The sequence below is a fragment of the Sabethes cyaneus genome, chromosome 2, assembly GCF_943734655.1.
Source record: "Sabethes cyaneus chromosome 2, idSabCyanKW18_F2, whole genome shotgun sequence".
Classification (NCBI taxonomy): Eukaryota; Metazoa; Arthropoda; class Insecta; order Diptera; family Culicidae; genus Sabethes; species Sabethes cyaneus.
Window position 1 is genome coordinate 180,396,331 of NC_071354.1, and position 25,993 is coordinate 180,422,323.

The following is a 25,993-nucleotide window of genomic DNA, read 5'->3' on the forward strand; positions in this document are numbered from 1 at the left end:
CTTGACTTTCAGTTGTCGTCACTTGGAACAGTCACCAACTTCAGCTAAAGCATGCTTGAAACGTTCTGTTCAATAAATGAAACTAGTCGCTTCATGTATGATGCGAATTTGAGAGAAAGTCAGCTTCATTTATTTGTTTCGACTATGCCGGGTCCTAGTTTAGAGCACAAGAAAATTTACAGGGCTCGTTGTACGATCCTCGTCAGCAGCTTAGAGTCGGGATGGTTCGTGCTGTTTTAAGCTTCATTCAACTTGATTTTGGGTTACTCGTCGCTCATTTCGCAGGCGTTTCTGAACTTGTAGATTTTTTTTCTTTTTAAAAAATAAAAAATGTCGGTTAGACCCGTCAAGCCATATCGCACGTTGAGTCCCTCTGTTCTGGGTGACGGTGGGATTGTTGAATATAACCGTTTTCCTTACGACGTATCCTGTTCACCGTAGCTTGCTGACTATTGCCAAAACCATTGGTAGTCTCCTCAAGTAGTGTCCTTCGATTCATGCACCTGCGTCACTCTTCACTTCCAGCTTGTACTCCGCCAAATATCGTCCGCAAGGGCGTGTATGTCCTCAGCGCGCATTGTTAAATCCCTAAAAACTATCGGTCTAGTAGGGGGTTTGTACATTGTCAGCTTCGTACGGCGGCTTATGCCTCTTGATCGTACCGTATTGCGAAGGGCAAAGTAGACTCGATGTCCTGCTTGAATACGTCATTCGTGATTCGGGCATTTGGGTTTTTGGGTTGGGCTATCTGTGTTTCAGCCATTCGTAGAAAATCCGACTCACCCTACATGCAATGCATAGTTAAGGCGAAATGAGTATTCATTAACTTTTCGTCGGAAAGCCCAATTTCAGACGCAGTTTTTGGGCCTAATACAGGGGCTCTGCTTTTAGATATGTATTCACTGCACACTTCTTATCAATTTGAATACAGAGAATATATTTTCATGAACAGAATTTTTGTTTTAAACAAAAAAAACTGCTTTTGAAATTTACAGAATCAATAACGATTCATTTCTCCTTACACTGAGTCGATTAGACCGCTGGCAAGCTAACGAACGGCTAATTGCCTAACGTCTGTTATGCCTACCATACATTATGCCTTCCACACGTTGTACCTATCGTCCATTATGACTAACATCCATTATGCCAAACGTATTTATTCCTAAGGTTCATTATGCCTAACCTTTGCATGCCGAACGTCCGTATGCCCAATGGGGTATCACTCGCTAAAATGAAGTGACCCGAAATTGAAAAATAGTGTGAATTCAAGCAATAAAAAGGTGGTGTTGACCTTCTGTTTTTATACGACAGACTTTGCAGCCAGCTGTTAGAGTGCAGGACAATTGCAGGGCCAGTTGCTACGATGCACAGTGGTCCAATCAGCGAAATACGTGATCGTGTGATGTTACGCCAAAATGTGAAGTTGTTCGCGTATTGTGTCTTTAGGAACATTTCTTGGTATAATAAGCATCTTCTTGTGAGAGAAATTTTTGGGTGATTAATTCCCTTAAAAGTGAGATAAGAAATTTATTTTCTCGTCCATTCGAGATATAGGTTTGGTACTTTCGGCAAAGTTGTAGTAAATATTAATGCAAACAACTTTGTCAAAGACACCATACTTGTATCTCTTCATGGAAATTATCAATGAAGCGTTATTCGTGGACAAACTCTTCAAAACAGTTTTTAAACCCTGACTTATTCTGGCCAACTTTTACGTGTTCATAGTGTTCTAGAAAGTTGTTTATCTTGCTAAAATCAACGTTTTTGTAGAACATTATTATAAGTGATTTTCTGCAGTTTCGGAGATTTTGAGCATTTTTGATGAAAAATAGTACTACTTTGAGCTTAAATATTTACCAAGGTGGCAAATGGTGGCAGATCAAACAACTCCTACCTAAAAGTACAATAAAAAACCTGTAAAAGTAAGTGTCAATTGACTGTATCTGTTTGTATCCTCAAAAGTTACAATTGTTTTAAGAATCCATCACAGTCATGTGTATCGAAAAATTAATATGTACTTCGGATGCAATAAACGCCATTTTGTTTATGTTGACAATCTCTTTCTAGCAAATTGCGTTACCATCAATTTCTTCGCCTATTTTCGAGTCGAAAATGAATGTAGACTTAAAATTATTTGACGCAATTAATAAGAGAAAAGCTTCCAAATAACCGACTTAAGCCTATTTTGTTCAATACCTTCGATTGATGTCTTTTCAAAAGATCGCACTCTTGGCTCATGGCTGGTACTAAATGGCCGAAACACAAATGGTCGAATCACGAATGGTCGAAATCCAAATGGCCGAATTTCAATAACAGTCGCAGAAGACCGAATTTTCTCGGATGAATGGAAAACACGAATTGACAAGCAGTTAACAATTAACCTTACTCAAACAAAAAATAAAATAAGCAACACAATTTTTTGTTATACTTTTAAGTACGAGCTTGATCTACCACCGTTTGCCACCTTGGGAAATATTTAAGCTCAAAGAAGTACTATTTTTCTTCAAAAAAGCTCAATATCTCCGAAACTTCAGAAAATCACGTATTATAATGTTCTACAAAAACGTTGATTTTAGCAAGATAAACAACTTTCTAGAACACTATGAACACGTAAAAGTTGACCAAAATAACTCAGGGTTTAAAAACTGCTTTGAAGGGTTTGTCCATGAATAACGCTTCATAGACAATTTCCATGAAGAGATACAAGTATGGTGTCTTTGACAAAGTTGTTTGTATTGATATTTACTACATTTTTGCTGAAAGTACTAAACCTGTATCTCGAATATACGAGAAAATAAATTTCGTATCTCACTTTTAAGGGAATTAATCACTCAAAGATTTCTCTCACAAGAAGGGGCTTATTATACCGAGAAATGTTCCTAAAGACACTATATGCGAAACACTTCACGTTTCGGCGCTATATCAAACGATCACGTATTTCGCTGATTGGACCACTGTGCGATGGTGAAAAAGATGGTGTTATTGAACAAAATTAATTTATAAATGCTAGTGATAGACCCTTTTGTTCGATTCTTAAAAGCGTTTAATTTTTCACGCTAATGTTAAACGTCATTAATGGTAGTGGTAGCTGCAATAATGTTAATAAATTTTTCGAAGTTCTGTGTCGGTGGTTGTGTTCCAAAAATACTAGATAGTTGTCAATTTATAGAAACTAATCACAGCGATGTTAACAGTTATGAAGTATTCTTCCAGCGGTCTTCGGCAGTCAGATCCGTCGACAATTTTTCATCCGGCACTGCAATCATTCGATACAATTCCAGCCTAAACATTAGTTGTTTGGAAAAAAATCTCTACTCTCTATCTATTCTCGTAGTAGGTATATAAGCTGAAAAATAATTTGTCGTTCCACAAATGAAATATTCCCACCGTAAGGGCACAGAAACGTTTACATTCCATTATGTTATTTGCATCAAAAGAAGTCAATTCACAGAAGTTACTAATAATTACAAGAGACAAATGGTAAATAGTATACCCAAATATAACGTTGTAAACTAACCTATTCAGTTATATTACAAGAGTCACAGAACACATCAGTACATAAACGATAATTTATTTATTTCTCACTTTTGTAAAATGAATTTCCCCGTCTGAGTTGTTATTGGCAACATAACAAAAAACAAAGAACAACAAACGGTGTCCGGTCGTTTGCCCACACGAAGGGTTCTCACCTGAGTCACATGTTTAGAACATGCTTCAATTAAACTATAAATATACATGCAAAACAAAATATAAAACCAGTGCTGTCCATTTTTGCTTTCAGTGAAACAAATGACACACGTTTTCCCTTGAAACAAACATTTCAGCCCTTCGTCTTTATTTCTAATTCACATTGAAACGGTAAAATATGCCTAACATGAAACCTATCAAGTTCTCGGTGATGACCCAGATATACTATGGCAGAGCAAAATTCACATTGCAACTTTGTGATCTGAGCAGTAAACTTAGTCCTCTACGTAAAATTCTGAATTGTATATATACTTGTCACAGCTCTCGCCGGGGCGGACATCGGTGGAAACCACAAATCCGTCACCGTCAACGCAAAACAGTTTTCCGTTTTGATCCTGGGCGTATTCGTAATTTCCGTTGCCTCCGCAGGATAGAGTAAAGGGAATTCCTGCTTCCTGATAGATGAGAGTATCACGGGCACAATCTGCACAAATAAAGCAAAAATATGAGTTTGTACTGACGGTTTCTACTCGAGGCACTGTAAGCACTTACTGCAGTTTACAGAGGAAAGCAGACTGGATCGAACCTGAAAGGAGCCGATTTTCTTCCCGTCCCTCCACGTGCAGTAAACTCTGGTGGAATAAGAAAGATTTATAATTCTGTTTAGCAACTCTCGGTTAACTCGCAAGATTGGGATACAAACATTCCGTTTTCAACTTTGAATCTACCGAACGATCCATCGTAGTCGCACTGAATTTCGTTGAACGTAACGCCAATCGTTCCACGGAGGGAAAACTTTTTCTGTATCGCTTTTTGCGCAAAAGCGGCACTTTCACACTGCCGTAGGTAGCTGTTGCCGTGAATGGTGCTGTTATCTGATAAAAAAAAGTCGAATGTAAACGTAGTGCGTAGATAAAACATCAAATTAAGCTGAAACAAGGCTAACTTGCGAAAGGCACTAACTCAAAAGTGACAAATTCAGAAAAAAAACTAATGCTGTTCAAAGATAACAGTTGCGAAAATCCCTCTATTTTTGGTTTTTCGCCATGTACGCTATCAATTCTACTTCCGCAAGCTTTTGAAGAGTAACTTTTTTTCAACTCACAACAAGGTAATAGCGTCCAGAGGCTTCCATGAACTACCGTTGTACCAACCAGTGGATCACCGCTGTACTGATCAGCACACCAGCAAACTCCAGAATCACATTGTAGTTGCTCGTAGTTACCATTCTGGGTGCAATGAAGGGTAACCCCACTGCGACCTTCAGCTTCCAGTTTCGCACGACGTCGACTGCAGGCTGTGATTTGCACCAATCGACATCTTAGTTAATTACCTTTTCAATAAACGTAAGATTTTCATACCACATGTCATTTTGGCTGCGTTTTTGTACCAATCCCAACCGAACAAACGCCGACCGTCTTCGCTGTAGCAAAAGCAACGTCCGGAAAGCCGATCACCTCGGCACTGCTTGCTGGCGTAGGTTCCATCGGTGTTGCATCGTGGGTACCAACCAGCCAACTCATCCTCCTCTTGCATGTGAATCGTGTGGAGACAGGTTGCTACCGGAGGAGAAGAGATGATTTATCGATACACCTCCAATCCAATCTGCTCTGTTCGTGTGCCGTCACTTACTGCGATCGTACAGACACTTCCTATCGACGCACTTAAGCCCCGGGGCGCACCGCCGATTGGCGACATTCACATTGCAGACCTTCATGTGCTGTTGACCACCGCGGCAACCAGGACAACATCCGCTTAGTGATTCTCCGGAAATCAATATTTCACCGGTTGGACAATCGGATTGGCGCATTGACGATATGCAACCGTAAAAGCCATCACAGCTTGGTGGAGGAGTGATCGAATCACCGGATGCAAACTCAACGAAAAATATAAACCCAAGTGACAACGACACGACTTGCAACATTGCTGGTTGTCACCGTGTATGTTTCCAAACTGACTGAAGCTTTTTGGGTGATGAGGTTTGTGGTTTCGATGATGGAAGTATCGGATGATAAGAACATTGTAGCAAGTACTTTTTAATTGACTATTCTTGTTTTCAGTAAATTTTAAAATACCACACAAAATCCAATGCTTGTGGTTTGCATGCCTTTACTGATACTTTACTGTAGGTGTGACAAAATGATAAAGGAAAAGAAAAATCAATACTGACGAATATAACACCAGTTAAAATCAGTTGCTTCACACAGGTACAGAATTTAATTTCAAAGAGATGACTCAAACGGTTACTTTAATATCACAAAATGGGACACTCTGAGCTTGGATTTTATATGCTTCCAAACATTGCTTAGCCATTTTAAAACAAAGGCAACGAGGATTCAGTTTGCGAAAGAAAGAATGCCTCCAGGGCTGTTTGAAATCAAGGTAATTCTACTACCTAAATTCACTGACTTCACAGCCACCAGGCGAGATACAGATCTTTCTGAGCGCTGAATAACGTAGGTGAACGATCTGTGCATCCATAGAAGGAATCTTGTCGCTGCTGCACTGGTTGGGCACAACTGCAACGTACATACATAAATGGGATGGCCACTATGTAAATAAGAACTGTTGTTCACGCAAATTTCATGCTAATTAATTTGCCGTGAGGACAAATTGTATACCATTTCGACGGGTCACTGGTCTGCGGTCATTAATTTCGAATTAACTGCCATGTTTGCGTGAGAAATGACCGAAAATCATTAAACATTGTAGTGACAATAACAGAAGGAAAACACCAATTTATTACGTTTCTGCAAGTCAGAAAACGGCAATGATCTGTAGCGTGTCCGGACCTTGGTAGAAAGTGGCACACCAAATTTTAGTATTACACTATCAGTAGAACCATTTTGCTAATTATATTGATTAATACAACACAACTTTAATTTTGTTTTAATTTCAATGACTCAAACAGATTCCCTTGTGTTTTTGGACTTTGTTTTCTCAACCATCATGTTATTTAATATTTTTTTATTAGTAACTGTTTATCTGAATTTAATTTTTCGTTTATGTGTAAGTTGTTTCTAACCAGTTTAATTTTAATTGAAGTTTATCTTAATTTAGTATAAGTATAAGTATAAGTATTAACATTGGCTTTATTGAATTCTGTGAATCAGACATCATGACTGCTCTTTCGAAGCTAAAAACATCATCTAGCGCAGGTCCTGATGGAATACCATCAGTAGTTTTGAAGAAATGTGTTGCCGCGCTCTGTAGACCTCTGCTACTAATTTGCAACATGTCTGTTCAACAAAATAAGTTCCCAGAATGCTGGAAAAAATCTTTTATTTTTCCAGTATTTAAAAAAGGAGAAAAACGCAACGTTGAAAATTACAAAGGAATTACATCTCTATGTGCCGGCTCTAAATTACTGGAGATTCTTGTGTATGAGCTTCTATTCAGCAAAATGAAGTCATACATTTCGATGGAACAACATGGCTTTTTCCCAAAACGCTCTATTAACACAAACCTGTTGCAGTTTAGCTCGTTCTGTCTTCGTCATATGGAGAGTGCTGCTCAAATTGATACAGTATATACTGATCTTAAGGCTGCCTTCGATCCCATCGACCACCAATTACTGTTACGGAAACTCAACAGGCTAGGGGCTTCCAACGAATTTATCTGCTGGCTCCAGACATATCTGACGAACCGCAGCCTATCAGTGAAGCTAGGTTCTACCAAATCGTTCAATTTCTGCAACAAGTCCGGCGTCCCACAGGGAAGCAATTTGGGACCATTACTTTTCATAATTTACTTCAATGACGTTTGTGTCGTTATTCCACCGGGATGCAAACTACTATATGCGGATGATCTGAAAATTTTCCTTGCTGTACGATCTGTAGAGGACTGCAAACAACTACAAGACCTAGTTAACCGATTCGCGGACTGGTGTCGCTTGAACAACCTTACTATAAGCGTCAACAAATGTTCAGTGATCACCTTCACTAGAAGTAAAACCCCAATTATGTATGATTATAGGATCGACGAATCTCTTCTTCAGCGTGTCGCTAACATAAAAGACCTGGGAGTGGAAATGGATTCCAAGCTCACCTTTCAAAACCACTATTCCAGTATTATATCTAAAGCAAACCGAAACTTGGGGTTTATTATGCGCTTAGCTAAGGACTTCCGTGACCCGTACTGTCTACGCGCCCTCTAATTTTCCTTAGTGCGATCCATTCTGGACACGGCCTCAGTTGTATGGAGCCCATACACACGTCTCTGGATTTCAAGAATTGAAGCTGTGCAACGAAGATTTGTTAGGCATGCATTACGATTCCTTCCATGGTCCGATCCATCAAATCTTCCACCGTACGAAAATAGGTGTAAACTGATAAATATCGACACCTTGCTTAAAAGGAGGGATACATCGAGAGCTGTTTTCGCTGCCAAGCTGCTAAAAAGTGAAATTGACGCGCCAGAAATTTTATCAATGCTGAACATAAATATTGCACCTAGACCTCTGAGAACCCGAGAATTTTTTCGTCCAGTATTCCACCGCACTATGTACGGAAAGCATGAGCCAGTTCAGGAAATATGTAGAATATTTAATAGTGTTTACCACCTGTTCGATTTTCAACAGTCATCAGACCACTTCAAATATAAAATACTTCAGTGTGATATTCTAGGTTAAGTTTGTGAAATTTATAGTTGACAATGTATGTTTGTAATTGTATATGACGATGACTATCTTTGTAATTTATGTTAATAAATCTTATTATACTGTGAATGAAAAAATGCTGGGTTTTTATGCCGATTTGAGAATGATGTTAAAGTTGTCAACTCAAATCGGCTTTTCCCACAGATACACTTCAAGAAGACTCAGTCCGTTGAAGTTGAATAAAATAAAATAAAAATAAAATAAAAATAAGTTTTCTAAGTTAGAATTTTACCTCTATATTCCGTGACTTTTCACATTTTGCCCAATATTTGTGTTATACATGTGTATTTTTTGTCACTTGGGTATATTTTTATATCATTTTATGTATTTTGTATTGTTCGGCATCGTTATATATTTTTTGTATGTTTGCCTGTTTTGTATGTATCATGTTTACTTTTGTGTAATTTCTTAATCGTATTAATATTTATTATATTTCTGTCATTGTATTATTATTAGGTTTGTTTTGTATTATTTCGTATCATTTTTCATTTCTGTGTCGGTTTTCTTGTTATATCTGTGCCCCGTTTTGTGTCATTTTAACTATATTTTTGTTGCATGTTTAGCACCATTTAGGGGAGGGGTCTCAATTCACATTGGAAAAAACTGCCTTCAAAAACACCCACATGCTAAATTTGGTTCCATTTGCTTGATTAGTTCTGGAGTTATGAGGAAATTTGTGTTCTATTTGCATGTGAGTCCCCCTTCTAAAGTGGGGAGGGGTCCTAATTCACCATGGAAAAAATTCTTGCCTCTAAAAACCTTCACATGCCAAATTTGGTGCCATTTGCTTGATTAGTTCTCGAGTTATGCAGAAATTTGTGTTTCATTTGTATGTGAGCCTCCCCTCTTAGTTCTTTTTTTAACTTTGTGTTGTAAGTTTTAATTTTGTTTTGTATTACGTCTGTACCATTATATTACATAAAATTATATGTCTGTTTTCCTAATATTTCTGTGCCTTTTGGAATTATTATTTTTTTCATTTTAATTATATTTTTGTTGTATTTCTAGTGCCATTTTATGATTTTTTTTTGTTTTTGTTTTGATTTCTCGTATAATCTAGATTCTAGAATAAGTTTTGTATAGTGTTCAAACAACAAAATGCGATGGAAGGTTGGCAAAAAAAATTCCTGCCTCCAAAACTCCCCACATGCCAAATATGGTACCATTTGCTTGATTAGTTCTCTAGTTATGGGGAAATATGTATTTCATTTGTATGGGAGCCCCCCTCTGAAAGAGTAGAGGGGTTACAATTCGTTATAGAAAAAAATTCTGCCTCCTAAAACCCCCATATACCAAATTTGGTTCCATTTGCTTGATTAGCTCTCGAGTTATGAGGAAATTTGTTTTTCATTTGTATGGAAGCCCCCTCATCTAAAGTGGGGAGGGGTCCTAATTCATCATAGAAAAAAATTTGCCTCCAAAAACCTTAACATGCCAAATTTGGTTCCATTTGCTTGATTAGTTCTCGAGTTATGAGGAAATTTGTATTTCATTTTTGCCCTCCCTCTTGAAGGGGGGAGGAGTCATAATTCCCCTCCTAAAGTGGGGAGGGGTCCTAATTCATCATAGAAAAAAATTTGCCTCCAAAAACCTTAACATGCCAAATTTGGTTCCATTTGCTTGATTAGTTCTCGAGTTAAGCCGAAATTTGTGTTTCATTTGTATGAGAGCCCCCCTCCCCTTTTAGGGGGAGGGGACTCTACCTATCAAAAGAACCATCCCAGGCCCCAAAAACCCCTGCATGCCAATGTTCACTTCGCTCGGTTTAGTAGTTTCCTAGTCTATGAGGAACATACAGACAGACAGAAATTCATTTTTATAAGTATAGATTTTGTAATCGTTTTGCCTTTCTACTATATAAATATATAGTATAAAGGTATAGAAATCACTTGGAAAACCGAAAATGGAAAGAAGGTCCTGCGGGCCGAATATCATATACCATTCGACTCAGTTTCGAAAACTGAGCATTTTCTGTGTGTGTGTATGTATGTGTGTGTGTGTGTGTGTGTGTATGTGTGTGTGTGTATGTGACGCTTTTAATCTCACTCACTTTTCTCGGAGATGGCTGGACCGATTTTAATGTTCTTAGTGTCAAATGAAAGGTCTAGGTGTCCCATTGGTCGCTATTGAATTTCATACTGATCGGACTTTTAGTTCAAAAGTTATGTATAAAAATATGAAAAATATGGGACTTCATTATCTCATAGGTCCCTTAACCGATTTGAACAAAATTGATTGCATATGAAAGAGGAGCCTTGCAAACCCTTAACTTCCAAATTTCATGACGATTGGGCTTGTAGTTTGAAAGTTACATAAAGAAATGTGAAAAAATAGTATTTAAAACATATTTTTGTAACATATAAGCATTAATTCAATGAAAAACATCACACATTTTATTATTATTTGAAAATAACTGCTGAGATCTATCAAACGAAACCGAGTTATTTAAAATCTGACGGTTCATTCAAAAGTTATTTAAACTTTAACACTTAAGCACCGTATATTAAACCGTTAAAACGTGTGAAATCAAAAAACGAATGTTGATTGTATTTAATGTGTGTGATGTATGTGTGTATGTATGTATGTATGTATGTATGTATGTATGTATGTATGTATGTATGTATGTATGTATGTATGTATGTATGTATGTATGTATGTATGTATGTATGTATGTATGTATGTATGTATGTATGTATGTATGTATGAATGTATGTATGTATGTATGTATGTATGTATGTATGTATGTATGTATGTATGTATGTATGTATGTATGTATGTATGTATGTATGTATGTATGTATGTATGTATGTATGTATGTATATATGTATGTATGTATGTATGTATGTATGTATGTATGTATATATGTATGTATGTATGTATGTGTGAATGTGATCCCAAGCAACAATGTGAGTTTGATTGTACTCTTATGGTGGTTTTCATGACCAATTGTGGTCTTGAATGCTATCATAAGAGTGTAATAAAACTCAAATTGTTACTTGGGATGACAATTTGCAATTTTTAAATTTGCATTGAAATTCAAGAAAAGATGTTTCTCACTTTTCTGAATCAATTGTCTGAAGTTTTTGAAGCCTCTTAGTGGAATACGAAATTTGAAATTAAAGATAAGAAAAAACTTTTACCGACTAAATTCCACTATTTAATATTTATTCGCGACAGATACGTATACGCTTTGAAATAAGACACTGATGAAGCCTGCACGTCGTAGGCGAACTACGTATCTGTTGCAAATAAATATTAAATAGTGGGATTCAATCGAAAAGCTTTTGCTTTTCTTTGATTTCAGATTTCAATTGTCATTTTCTTCACTTGCTGTTACTCACAATTGTACAAGAAAAGCAAACAGCGAAGAAAAGCAGTTAATTTAAGCATGTAGGTCTTTTTAATCAATAGATACTAGAGCTTAGAAATGTTATATGAAAAATAGGAAGTAAACGTTGCACGGTAGTAATTTTGTAAGATTTGTTTTCGTTAATGACATTTTAAAGGACAGATGTCTTATGTCATGTATCATGTTTCAACAAATAAATCAAAAATGACAAGCACTGGAAATCATATCGATCATATTTCCTATTCTCAAGCATGTTTAAGGCGCAGCTTGCACTATTTTTCGACTTCATCTTGTTTTCCTAACCCTCTAACATTGTAAAAACGATGCGATCAAGCTAATGACTATCTTTTCATGAAAGTACATTGAAAAGAAGCTTAAGTTTTGATTTTCATGCAAAAATAATTATCTGAAGGAGCGCCAGCTAAGAAAAAGTTCAATTTCTCTTTTTCATATCTAATGCTCTATTCAGTTATTTTTTCTAATTCAGATATATCGCAAAATTGAAGCCAAGCAAACTAATAGTAAAATTTTGAGATTAATCATTTTGTTGTCGATATCCTTTGTCTTCAAAAGCGAAGTATAATAATAATTTTTCTGAACTCTTGTTTTTCAAAGATGCTAACTTTTGAACGTATGGTATTAATATCAAAATATCAAAAAATCTGTTATGAACACATATTTCATATTGTCAATTCAAAACAAGTTTCGTATATGGCTCTGAAGCCCAAAAGTTAAGGCCGACCGATTATAAAACTAAATAAGGTTTTACAAGTATTTACGCACCCAAGGAAAGAAAATTTAATTATTCTACGCAATACGTTGGTAATTTTACTGGCAAATAAGGATTTTGAGGAATACGGAACGGATATTTAAAAATATAGTCAAGTTAATTATACATAGACGTTCCTGAGAAATTAAATAATGATTATTATGGCAGTAGAAAGGCTAGGTCACGCCGCTAGGTGGATTAATTCGGGTTTTTTCGTAATTTTTGTATTAATGTGAGACATATTTTCGGCCATTTTTGCATCATATTTGGACAGTTTCTGTTTCTATTATGCTTGCACATATCATTTTGAGTAATTTAATTTATTTAGGCTAATATTTTGGTCCTGTTTGTGTTTTTTCGTTATTGCGTTATTTTTATATTATTTTTTATGATCAATTTATATCATTTTGGTATGATTATTTTGTATTGTTTTTGAACCATTTTTTTGTTATTTTTAATTCTATATATGTCACTTTTTATTTCATTATGACGTCATTGGTATGTCACTTACGTTCATTTGTTCATTTTTGTGTATTTTTGAGTGAGTGATGAGCGTTGTTGACAGATGTGTATTTCGTCTCCAACTTGCTTTATCAAGCTTGAAGCAGGCACTTCTCTTTATGAAAATTTTCGCCATTTTGTTTGTATTTTAGGAAAATACTACCCATAAAATTCGTTTAATATGTTTTACTGATTGCTGAGTAATTTTTTTGCAATTCACAAATTTTGGAAATAAATGTTGTCTGAAAAAATTAGTTTTTTAGAAATTTTTGTTAATTTTAAATTTGTTAAATATGTATTGTTAAATATTGCTTAGTATTAAAAAAGCTAGCACCAGGCATAAACGGAAGATTGGGCACGTGCCCCAAGCATATGCTTGTCAGTAATCTTGGGATTAAAACAAGCATTTAACTTGTTTTAGCGATAGTTTTATTGCTTTTTTATGTTTCCTCTAACAGTTAAAAGCTTTAAAATATTTGCCATCCTCCTTATGGTCTCTATTCTAGATAAAAATAGGGTAAATTTTGATACGATATATATCAACGAATGCCAGTGGTTGACAGTCATACATTACACAAGGTTTTCGGTCGTCACAAATTACATGAACATGTATTCGGCGCAATCGGTCTCCGTTGTTACCTGCGACGCTACCTCGAACCCATGCCGATCAACGCAAAACAGCTCCCCATTACGATCCTGCAGCGGTGTGTAGCTTCCACTTCCTTCGCACAGTAGAACCATATCGATGCCGGCAGCAGCGAATATTTTCTGATCGCGGGCACAATCTACGGTGGAAAACAAACTATTTTTGTATAAACCGAATAAGTTACCTCTGCATAATAATTCATAAAGGTGTGAAAAGTGCAGCGAAGTTGAATCAACAAAATCAACAATCTCATGAAGAAAGTCACCTGCAAACGCACTGTGACGCTAAGCAGACGTAATATACCGCTACCGCATCGGTATTTGCGTGTGCATCGAGGGGTAATGTTTACTTTAAGTCAAATCGTTTCTTGCTTGAACATGAAGAACATGACGGATGGCTAAGTAAACACACAAAGTGATAGTGAACTCGAAATGGTAAACATTGGTCAATTTGTAATGTGAAGCACAAAGTATACTTGTAGGCGATTAACCATTCGCGACTGACTGCGGACAGACAAAGTCAGTTTTTTTATTTTTCAACTTACTACAGTCCATCGTATTCAGTTTCAGGCTGCTCGTTTGAAACGGTGTAATGCGGTTCCCATCACGCCAGGTGCAATATGCGCTGAAATCGAATTTTTTAATCCGCATATGCTCACATGCCATATGTGGGTACTCACATGCCACGTTCTATTTCGTATTTTCCGTATGTTCCATCGTAGTCGCACACTGTGTACGTGTGGGTCACATCCATTTGCCCGTGGATGGCAAACTTTTTTTCAATTAAATTTTGTGCAAACGACTCACTTTCACATTGTCGCAAGTACTGATCACCATGAAGGGAACTGTTATCTGTAATAAGAAAGTAAAACTAACCATTCAACGTCATCCGCTAGAATAAGGCAACTAACAACAGGGCAGCTTCTTCCACATTGCTGGCAATACGCCGGGTACCCGTGGCCAAGGTTCGCCAGTTTTCGCATCGGCACACCAGCAAACACCGCCATCGCATTGCAGCGGCTCATAGTTTCCGTTGGAAGTGCAATGCAGTGTTACATCGTTCCTACCGGTTGCTTCCAGATCGGCGCGGCGACGGCTGCAAGCACAGGTCATATCTTTGGCTTTGCCGCGCCAATCCCAGCCGAAGATTCGATTTCCGGTGGAGGAGTAGCAAAAACAGCGGCCGGACATAAGATCACCGCGGCACTGTTTCGGCTGGTAGATTCCCGCAGCATCGCAGCTGGGCTTCCACGAGACCTTCGGCGGTATGTGGTTTGTGGCCAAACAGGTTGCTGTGTGATGTTTAGTAGGTAATCAAAAATGATTGACTTTAAACACGTGGGTGAAAGTAAGCCTTTGATGTATTTCGTAACAACGGAGGTAATGTTAGTGATCAACGGGATAGTTAAAGGCCGCGAAACATTAAAATTTTTATATTAATTTGACGGACGAGTGATCTTGATGTATACGGAAGTCAAGCATCCAATCATTTTCTTAGTGATTTTTCCAACTAACTTTTTGAGTTTTTGAAAGTACTTTATTCGTTTCAATATGCCTCTATAATTTTTCTGATACATTGAAACATTGTGCCGAGATAGTATAACCATTATGAGTAATTAAACCCGCAGTACACACAGGCTGATGATACTCACATCTATCTAGTTGACAAACTCCTCCCTTGGTGCATAGTAACCCTGGTGCACAAGGGTTACCCATATCACAACCGGTCTGCTGCAGCCCAAGCCCTTTCACACAACCGGGACAACACCCACCGAGGGAAGCGGTCGGTGCCCAGTATTCGTCCGGAGCACATTTAATTTGTCCAATACAGCCGAAAATACTATCACATGGAACGGCAACAGCTCTCAGCGGGCTAGCCGAAACTATAACAGCGAATAATTGAAAACTATTGACAAGCTTTCCCATTTCCAGCAGAACTCCAGTATAGGAAATTGATGCTATATTGCACTAGCTCAAATTGATAACTGACAACTTTATCGCAGCAATCGAAAACGTTATCTCACTATATCGCAGTTTTTCCTATGCGTTGGCACTCGATTGCTGGTGGATTAGAAGGGGTATCTACCTCACTCATACTTTCTATTATATTAAAAAGTGAGCTTATAATGTAGAGTCAACTAATAGTTATTTCAATTCCACCAGGAAAAAACCTTCATCTTCTTCCAGCAGCCGGATCTTGCTGTATCAAGAATCCCTCTCCACTGCACTCGGTCCTGGGTTACTCATTGCCAATTCTTTGAGCGTTTCGCGTTTACACGCAAGTCACCTTCAGCCTGGTCGAGCCATCTAGCACGTTGGGCCCCACTATTCCTGGTGCCGGTGGGGTTCTTGAAGAGAACAGATTTCAATACATAGTCGTCCGGCATTCTTGCGACGTGGCCGGCTCACCGTAGTCTCTCAATTTTCGCCAGGTTTAGGACGTGAATTTTTCTAAGTAATGCCTACAGCTCATGGTTCATACGTATGCGCCATTCTCGTATTATTTTCGGCGGTTAAGCGGGGTACGCTGCTGAAAAGTAATGGGTAAAAAGATAGGACAAAAAATGCTCAAGAAATCGATTTCGTTTACGATTTCTTAAGCAGTACGCACTTCATAAGAAATATTATTTCACGTTCAGATGGCGTAGTTTTACATGCAGGTGAATTAAAACGTCACTTTTCCGTACGGAATAATATCCGGCGCAATTATTACCACAAGAAAAAATGACAGGTGGTTGCTTGCATTGGAGTTGTCAAAATTTCTTCGGTAAATAGCAAGATTTTTTCTTGAGCTGTTTTCTTTTCAGCAGCGTACCCCGCTTTATCAAAGCCTTCCGTTTGATACTCCGCCGAAAATAGTCCGCAAATGCACGTATATCTTCAGTAAGTAAAGTTACAGTCCCAAGTCCGTACAGGGCTTATTAGTGTTTTTTACATCGTCAGCGCTGCATGGCGGCGCATGCTGCTTGATTGAAGCGCCTTGCGGAGGGAGAAGTAGACCCAACATCCAGCTTGAATCTCCTTACTCGTATTATTTTCGGCGGTTATCAGAGATCCCAAATATATGAACTCATCAACCAACCCTAGTTCATGGCCGTCAATAGTCACTGTCCATGGAAGGCGAACGTTGTGTTCTCTGAAAATTATTCAGTTTTTGACGTATTATTTTGTAGCCCAATTCTGCTAGCCACTGTTTTTAGTCTGGAGTAAATAGCCTCGGCCGTCGCAAAGTTTTTAGTAATAAAATTAAAGTAGTCGGCGGAATCTAGTAGTTGACTACTTTGGCAGAAGATCGTTTCTCTAGTTTAAATGCCCGCTCGCTAAATCATTGCTTCAATAGCGATATTGAATAATATATAGAATTCCTTGGCCGCAACTATCTGCGCAATTCGATGAGACTCGAGAGTTCCCCTGAAGCACGCACCTATCTCACCACGTACCCCAAGGTAGCTTTGGTCAACCTCGTCAGTATGTCCGGATAACCGTTCTCTTGTTTGTATTATTTATCAAATCCCCTTATGATATAGTCAAGCGCGCTTGACTATATCATAAGCTACCCTGAAATTCATGAAAATATGTGAACATGTTGTACTCCCGTCATTTCTGGATTGTCAATTGTCGTGGTGTGAATATTTAATCCGTAGTTGCGCAGGCACCCGTAAAGCCCGTCAGATACTGTCTTACGAAATTTCTTGGTTTCGAGAATAGACGACGTAACAAGATCTACGAGGGCGACCTTGAGGAGCGGGAGTTGATCAGCGTAATGCCGCGGTAATTTCAGCAATCAAACCGATATCCCTTTTTGCAGATGGGACGAGCTCAAGTCACACCTTCTTTCCACTTCTGCAGTGGTTCCTCTTGCCAAATTATTCTACCTCATCTGTCTTCGTGAGTCGAAACATCTAGCTACACAGAGGAATGTAGACGTTTACCCAGCAGACGCGCATAGTTGTCGGTAACTTACGGATTGTCTAATTGCACAACGTTTAACAGAGAACGGTTTTGCCCGTCGATAGTTTTGAGCACATATTGAGCATATTTTGAGCAAAGTTGCTGCATGAGCAGGTTGATGTCTCCATTGTGATTTTTACATTTGCTCTTCAGATATCAAAATGGCGCCCAAATAAGGGGAGCAACGCATGCAAATTCTGTGCTAAAATCTGAACTGCTCGTACATCAAGGATTTGAAAGTTTCCCAATAAACTATCATCAATGTATTAAAAGTTTTCTACAGCCAGGAAGGCCGCATCGCCGGCAAAAAGAGAGGTCAGTATTTTCAACCGGAATCCCAACCTTCCCTTCCGAGATGTTGCTAACAAGCCTACATCCATGCATCGAGCTAAAAAACGAGTCGGACAATGGTCGGATTGACCATGAAAAGGTGACTGCAAATAGCTGCGATAAATAAAACAAGGTGGCAAAAACAGGAGCCTGGAAGTTGTGCTCGATGATGCAGATGAAGTCCAATTATGTGATGTTGGATGACAACACCTACGTCAAGGCAGAATTCAAATAGCTTTGTAGGTATTTTATTGCAGCCGGAAAGGACAGACTTGTTCAAACATATGAAACTGTCGAAGTTCGCTTAGAGTTTGGAAAGCTACCTGTACCAGTAGCTTGACAAGTAAAATGTTGATTGTAACCGGAACCATCAATCTGGAAATTTATGAATTTTTTTGTTACTCTACCATTATGAAACAAAGGCCATAAAGTAATATGCCACCAACAACGCGCTGGTGGTACCAAAAGACAAGAACCGCCTTTTTTCGTTGTGTCAATGCTGGTCGTCATTTTGATATATTGTGATATGATCCAGGTGTTATATTCCGCACTTCGTTCTTTTTGCAGTATCGCTATAGAGTGGGCGAACTGCTTATTATCCGTGTTTAGGCGTCGGTGTTTTCCCCCTTTTTTTCTTTTATGCTTTCATTCTTACTACTTTTCAACCAATCTCGCACTCTAGACCTAGAAAGTGTGGAGAGTAGTTATAATTTGCCCTTAGACAAGAGGCTTCATTCGCACCTCGAGCAAGTACCATTCTATATCTAACCCCGGCTAAAGCCTAAAGGTAAAAGTAACTTCGGACGCCTCTCGTGCGTCACCGGCACGCCCCTTGTGGTAGGAACTGGAACCATTTAACATACCCAAGTAACAATGCTGGTTTTATTACACACTTATGACGGTTCTATTGACCAAATTGGTCATAAAAATCGCAATAAGACTGCAATAAATCTCAAATTGTTGCCTGGGATAGCTTTGTTTTTATGTTGTGGAAGAGTAAATGTATAATGTGCAAAATGTAGATTTAGGCAAACTGAAAAATTCTTAATATTAGGCCGAAAATATAGACTTAGCGAAGGTGAGAGTCGAACTCACAGTTCTCATTCTCTAGTTGAGCGTGATGTTTAACCAATTACACCACCAGGGCGTCTTATGCTTTGTAGTCTAGAATTAAGATTTTGTTACGCTTTCCTAATTCTAGCATTCTTTCGCACATCTACCCAGCGCGAGTATATTTTTGTTTGACTGTAGTTGTTTGCGTTGCAATGAGTGAACTGCACTGTGATTTATATGTTTATGAAGAACAACTGGTGCAAGTTTCGTCAAAATATTCCATCACGTTGCAGAGCAGTACAAAGTAGCACTCGAACGACGTAAAAAAATCTTGCACAAACACCTCGAAACCTGGTCTGGATCAAAGTTGACGAAAGTGTTAAAAATGCCAAAATCAACAGTGTGTTATGTTCTAAAAGGTTATGAAGAGGACCTAGGCGTAAAAAGGCGACAAAGGAGTTCTAAGATAACCGGACCTATGGACCGAAAGTTGAGGGGGAAGATATTGAGCTGCTTAAGTCCAATCCTGGCATCTCCATTCGGGATATGCCTAGAAGGTACGATGATCAAACTACGTGGAATATCCTCATCCGAGAAGGCTATAGGTCTTACAGTATCAGTAAACATCCGAATCGGCACTTGAAGCAGAATTTGGTAGCTAAGAAGCGTGCTATGCGTTTGTACGAGCAAGTTTTGGTGAAATTCAACGGTTGTATTTCAGTGGACGACGAAAGCTGGGCGTGGCGATGTAGCTTACGTGCTGATAAATTCGTTAAGAAGGCCATGATCTGGCAAGGAAATATGTAGCTGTGGATTGAAGACTGAACCTTGAATTCTTGAAGAAACGGATTTTGCAATTAATTCGTAAACATAAGCGTAACGTTATATTCTGGCCTGATTTCACTAGCTGGCATTACTCTAAACTGGTGCTGGAGAGTGGTATGCAGCCAATGATTTCGTCGATTTCGTGCCAAAAAAATGAACCGTCCAAATTTTTCGGAGTTTCGACCCATTGAAAAATTATGGGCAATTATCAAACAACGACTGCGGCGAAGCTGGGGGAGAGTACAGTGCTACAGAAATGCGTTCAAAGTGCAAGAAACATGCTAATTCAGTCGCATCTTCAACTGTGCCGAGTATGATAAGTTCTATAAAGAAAAAAGTTCGAGAATTTATTAGAACCAGTGGAATGCAATGGTGTATTACAGTGAAACTTAAAGCTCAATAAAAATACTGCAATCCAGTCATTTATGGGTTTTTCTACGACACTGCAGTCCCGAGTTATAGAATGTTATATGCGTACAAATTTACTTTTAGTCAGGTCATGATCGGTAAAGCAGATGTCCACACAATGTGTGCATGTGTTTTTCTTTACTACTTTTGCATTAACAATCTCGTTCCTAAAGCCAGGTAGTGGAACAATTTATAATTTGCCCTTGAACAAGAGACTCCATTCGCACCTCAAGCAAGAACCATTCTTATAACTTGCTCTGTCAAGAGGCTTCATTGTTAGTAAACGTAAAATTCAGTAGGAAGATTGTATAGGGGCCTGAAAATAAACCCATGATAAAGTAACTTAACATCGAATGGCCTGATTTTACTAAGATTCAAACCGGTGAACACTCGCTTGTCAAGGACCCGGTAAACTTGCGGCTAGCACGCCAGAGCACCGCCCAATCGAAAACACGGGGGCATGGAAAATCCGGAACCGGTTTCCATGAAGGGACATTTCGACATCAGTAATATACGTAATGTCGCACATGAAAACATATTAGCACTCGACAGAAAAACAATTGGCTTTCACCGCATGTCTCTCAGTAGTCATTCCGGTTTCAGGTTCCGGACAGTGTATTTTGCCGTGCCTAAATGATGTAGACCTTAGAGGGATTAACACAATAACGTTAGCTACTTTGGATTTCGGAGATAATTCCCTTCTTGTTTGAACAGAATTTTATCGTAACACCTTTTAACCAATGTTCAGGAAGCACCAGCAAGGTTTACCACATATTTTTTTCCACTGGGGTGCCCAAAGGTGGTGTACCACCATATCATATTTAGGCTTAGAAAAATAAGTAGGTATAGATAGGTATCAGTATTTTTATGTTCAGTAATCAGTACACCCTTTCCACTAAAAACAAAAAAAAATCAAGCTCAAAAATGTTTTGAAAAGCTGGTGCTCGACATTTGGCCACCTAGGAGATTGCAACTTTCTGTTTTCAGTTTCTCAGAAGAAATATTATCTTCAAATGTTTCTAAGCTAGTGAAAGCTTGAAACGAAAATGTTATAAGTTAAATGTGGAAATTCCAATGAAATTCAATGCAAACTCTTGCTTCTTAAATGTCTGTATTATGCGTGTGCAAATAAGTAGGAAATTATGATCATTTTGATAATTTTTATGATCAAATTATAAATGCACCTGATTACTCTATTCGATGCTCTCACACACGACATATGAAACAAACGACATATGCCCACTCAAACGTGCGCGAAAAAGTTTGTCAGCTTATCGAAAACAACGGTGGTTTACATCGTTATTTTTACCGCTGCTGCTATTGTGATAATCTTACAGGCTTTTTGCCACTAATTACGAAAAAGCCATTACATCCTAATGTTAATGTTCCCGTGAAAATAGTTGCGTTTCACACATATACGAAGCCAAAAGCACTTTCCGTAGGTTTCACGTGCATTGTCTGCACGACTACCACTGCTCATTGATGGGGTCTACTTCTCTAGGGCTTCAGATAAGAATAGAATGGTTCGTCATATCTTATCAGTTTTATGAGGTGTAGCTGTGTCCGACTGGATGCTATTTTGCTCGGCTGGCACTCGTAGCGTAGTAGAAGAAAACGAGGCACTTAGGGATAATTTGCGTCCGCCGATTGCCAGTTCCGGCTTCAATTTCATCACCGAGCTTTCCCTCCGTGCCAATTATTTCGACGACGCCAGCGACGATTGGTGATTAGAGTTCAGACGCGGCAGCTACCAGTGCAGGCAGCGGTACGACGACATCGTCGTGTGGTCAAGAAGAGGCGATAAAACCGCAGTTTGATTGTAGTGTTTTTTGAGAATTCCATTTGATTGGAGGTGAATGGTGTTTTGCTGGCTAACAAGAAGCTTTTATGCGCTTTGCTGTTCAATTCAGGCTTTGCCAAATTGCTTTTAATTTTTCGGATATAGTCGGTTACACGTTTGCACTTGCAAAAATGGTTAGAATGCAGTCGTAATTGCTTATCAGTAGTGACATTTTTATGAGCTAATCACGTAATCTAATGTTTGTTTTTCTCTTCACTTTTAGGTTTCGGTAATTTGTGAAATCTCGCCGCAAGATGGACAAATCAGCATCCGGAGGTCCATCGGGGCCTAAAGTCTCTCAAATAGCCAACCTGTTCCAGCGCAAACCAGTGGAACTAGCTCAGGACCCTGGCAAGGATTTGTCGGGTAATCAGCCATCTCCAACCGCGACCGTGGTGCGAACAGAGTCCCACGCAGCCCGTTTTAATAACGCTCGAGCCTTGTTTGAAAAATTGGGCGAAGGACGTGTCAATAGGCCTCCGCCATTCAGTATTAAAATGTCACATTCCAATAGCAAAGAGGACAATCTGTCGGAGGTAGGTTCCGAACAGGATCGATCTCCTTCCCCGAAAAGGAAACATCATCCCATTACCAACGGTATTGGCAAGCTTGATTCCAATAGAATATTGAACCAATCACGGTTAAAGTCTGAAAAGCCGGAAAAACCCGAAAAACCTGAAAGGAAGTTCAACTCCAGGGAGTTGATCGAAAAGCAGAAAAATTGGACATCACACTTTTCGAAGACGCGAACAACGAAAGGTTCCGGCGATTTCAATCGATGTGACATTATACGAACCGTTCCCGGAACAGGGATTATCGCCAGTGCAGGAACACCGGCCAATTGCAGTGGTACTTCAGTAAGCCATATTACCAACGGAAGCAGTAATGTGCAAATACCCAAAGAATCTAACAATCAACGACAAGAGATTCACCACCCACCGGTTCCTGCACCCCACAGAATACAGTCACCCAGTGATCCTCCACCTAGTCCTCCAAAAAGACAGACTCCTCCACCGCCACCGCCGGAGAAGGGACCTAGAAACATTCGTCAGAGTTCATTCCCATCACCAACGAAAATTCCTCCTGCAGTTCCTCCTCACGCAACCGATCCAAGTTCGCTGAGCCCCACGAAAATTAGCCCAGAAAAGCTCAAATCTCCTCCTCGCCAAGCTGAACCTCCTCCGGTAGCGGTACCCACTACTGCAACATTACCTCCGGTTGCACCAATTCGGAATAAATCGGATGAACCACCGGAGAAGGGCGCCCGCAAGAAATCTCTCGAAACCACTTTGGACGAACAACCAACGGCAAAATCGTTCAAATATCCCGAACTGGGTGGCCTTCGGAGACAATCGACTGAAAAGGATAGCGGTGCGAGCGGGCTCACCTCGCCTGCACACGCCATCAGCTCGTCCCCCAGTCCTGGGGCCAGTGCCAGTTCGGGCCCATCGTCTCCGATTCATACCGAGGACGAGAAGCAGGAAAGCGAACCGACGGAAAAGGCAGCTGACACCACCGGTGCTGACAGCAGCAAGCTGGACGAAGATGAAGGCGTCGCGGCAGAGGAAAAAAGCAGTAAGTACTTATAGTTCATAGTTCATACTTTAAAGAAAAGCGATCAAAATATCTAATTCGGAATCAAGAAAACTAAAGCTAGTAATTTGTGTGTGGTGTGATAACTAACAGGAGTACACCCTATATCGAAAGCCAATGATGAAGCTGCTGCAAACCGTAATCAGTAATTAGGTTGTAAATATTTTTTCCATTCCGAGTCGCAGCCGCATTCCGATAATATAAGTGTGAATCATTTATGTAACTTTAATAGCGCTTTGATACGGAAACGCTCGTTGTTTTTAGCAGAGTAAAGTCAAATTGACGTATGTGTCTAATATACAGGTTCGGTTTTACAAAAGGTGTTGAAAAAAAAACGATTAACTCATTGCCTGGGGTATAATCTTTATTTACTCACGTTTATATTTCAAATGTTTAGGCGAAAATGATTATCAATTGTTTCAGTTGTCCGTCAATGGGTCTGGAATTTTATACGAAAAATTTGGAAAGTCTACTTAAACGCCTAGAGATATCAATGATTCATTCACTATGTTTCAGACAGGTGTGGCTAGTAGAAAGATCGGACGTTTAATTTAAATCTACTCCCTCGTTTGTTCAATTAAAATACAACAAGATTATTAAGCTTCGCAATTCGAAAAAAGGAATGTCACAAAAGCGTGATCTCCAGCTTTAGATGTATGCCACACGATGGATCAACTATTATCTAAAATTGGCTCATACGACGGGGCACCAATCAAAAACCACTTCAGAAAATTTCACTATACAAATCAGACGTGGGTTAAGCCTTGTGGTGCAAAAGCTGTAAATACACTTTGATCGATTTCTGATCTTAGTGGACAGGGCTTGTAATAAATCGTGACGTGTCGTAGGCGTCCGATGTAAGCGCTCCTCTCAAAATGGTTACTGTCTATCCAGTAGTCGGTGGATAACAAACGACATGGTAATTCTATACTGCACGACACCCCGGCATGGGAAAACTTTGAAACCGTACCTGTCGTACTTTACTTACGTTGGGGCGGTCGGTGACAACTGAATTATTAGATTACAATGTTCCGCATGCACTTACTATTAGCAACCTACTCTGACCAGCTGGTAGCGTGATTGATTCCGCTGGGGTTGCAGGTAGGTACCGTACTACAACCAGTCACGATCCGTAAGAACTTTTATTGACTTGTTTACGAGCGTGATTGATTGAATGGTTCGGTACGTGTTAATTGCTCACATTTATTCGCCTACAGGTAGAGTGATGCATGCATCGTTCTGTAACGAGACGGGCAGGTGTTTAGACATTTACGTTACGGATCAGTTAATTTTGTCAGTCACTCTTATTGGAACTTTTCATCAATCCGAATTATATCTCATCAAGCTTTTAGCATCTTTTTGAGACCGGCGAAAATGTAGATCAAATCATAAATTGTTCAATTTCATCATTGTTCTACCGAATTTGGAATCAAAGTTGTATTTCGGCAAAGTATTTATTTAGCGAAAGGAAAATAATATAGACCGAACTTAGAAGTAGACTGCAAATACCCTCCCATACGGTATATGTGTTATAGTTTGCCATTTTGCTAAAAAGTCGATAGACAAAATTCTGCGAAGAATGATAAACTGGATGAACTAGAACATTTCGGTATATTGTCCATGTTCTTTCGGTTGGTACCCGAATGTTTTACTAAATAACTACTGCTTTTAATAGTGAGCAGATGCTACATCCGACCATAACAATGGAGGGGTTGTGTGATTTTGGTCATTTTTTAATGCACTCCTTCCTGTAGTAGTTCTCACCGTTAATCGTGCCCATTGTGATATGCGAAGAACTTTACAATCTACACGAGCGGATCTCTTGCCATACCAAGCCATTCTTTCCAAACTTTTCTGTTTGGATGTACCGTACATCATCGGGAACACTTATCCCTTGTACAGTGCTGAAAATTTCGCACCCGGAGGTGTACTTGTGTCCAATTTGACGAACGTTTCATCGTCCATCAAAACGCATCGATCGGACTTTTCGAGGAGAAGACTAAACCGTGTCTTTTTCTTCGAGGAAATTTGCTGTGCAGGATTCCTATTGGCTGCTCATTTTTTCTTGTAGGTTCTGATGTTATGGCGCTTCTTGAGATATGCTACAGTTTTGATGCTTAGGTCAATTTTTTAGTAATATTACGAACAGAATGCGTACAATTTGATTTTAAGAAGTGAACAATTTTAAGCTCCTTATTCTACTGGTCTACTGGTCTACCTTTCTGTGTCGGGTTTTCGGTTAATCCTCTGCAGTATAAGCTTCTCTATACTTCCTTATGATCCTACCCATGGCCATGCTCTTGAAATTCGCATTAATTTTGATGTTTATCAGTTGTGTTGCAAAAATGAGTATTTGCAACATTAGCACTGAAATGGTTTTTCGTA

General features: G+C 39.1%; 3 protein-coding genes across 6 annotated transcripts in view; 1 reads left to right on the forward strand and 2 right to left on the reverse strand.

The window, feature by feature from the left end:
- The window catches only part of LOC128737669 (neurabin-1), a 141,289-nt gene that overhangs the window by 63,074 nt on the left and 52,222 nt on the right, over nt 1-25,993 (forward strand). For all 4 annotated transcript variants that reach the window (XM_053832347.1, XM_053832350.1, XM_053832349.1 and 1 more), the window contains one exon: nt 22,239-23,590. In XM_053832347.1, the coding sequence (XP_053688322.1) occupies nt 22,270-23,590 (1,321 nt within the window). In that variant the 5' untranslated portion in view covers nt 22,239-22,269. The remainder of the gene's footprint in view (nt 1-22,238; nt 23,591-25,993) is intronic.
- LOC128736406 (uncharacterized) lies at nt 3,963-5,611 on the reverse strand. The gene is made up of 6 exons (XM_053830888.1): nt 5,320-5,611; nt 5,049-5,246; nt 4,793-4,984; nt 4,391-4,562; nt 4,240-4,319; nt 3,963-4,171 (listed from the first exon to the last, which is right to left on the reverse strand). The coding sequence occupies exons 1-6, from the start codon at nt 5,609-5,611 to the stop codon at nt 3,963-3,965; spliced, it is 1,143 nt and encodes a 380-aa protein (XP_053686863.1).
- LOC128736407 (uncharacterized) lies at nt 13,561-15,534 on the reverse strand. Its single transcript, XM_053830890.1, has 5 exons — nt 15,261-15,534; nt 14,520-14,900; nt 14,289-14,460; nt 14,154-14,233; nt 13,561-13,748 (listed from the first exon to the last, which is right to left on the reverse strand). Exons 1-5 carry the CDS (start codon nt 15,532-15,534, stop codon nt 13,561-13,563), a joined length of 1,095 nt encoding a protein of 364 aa, XP_053686865.1.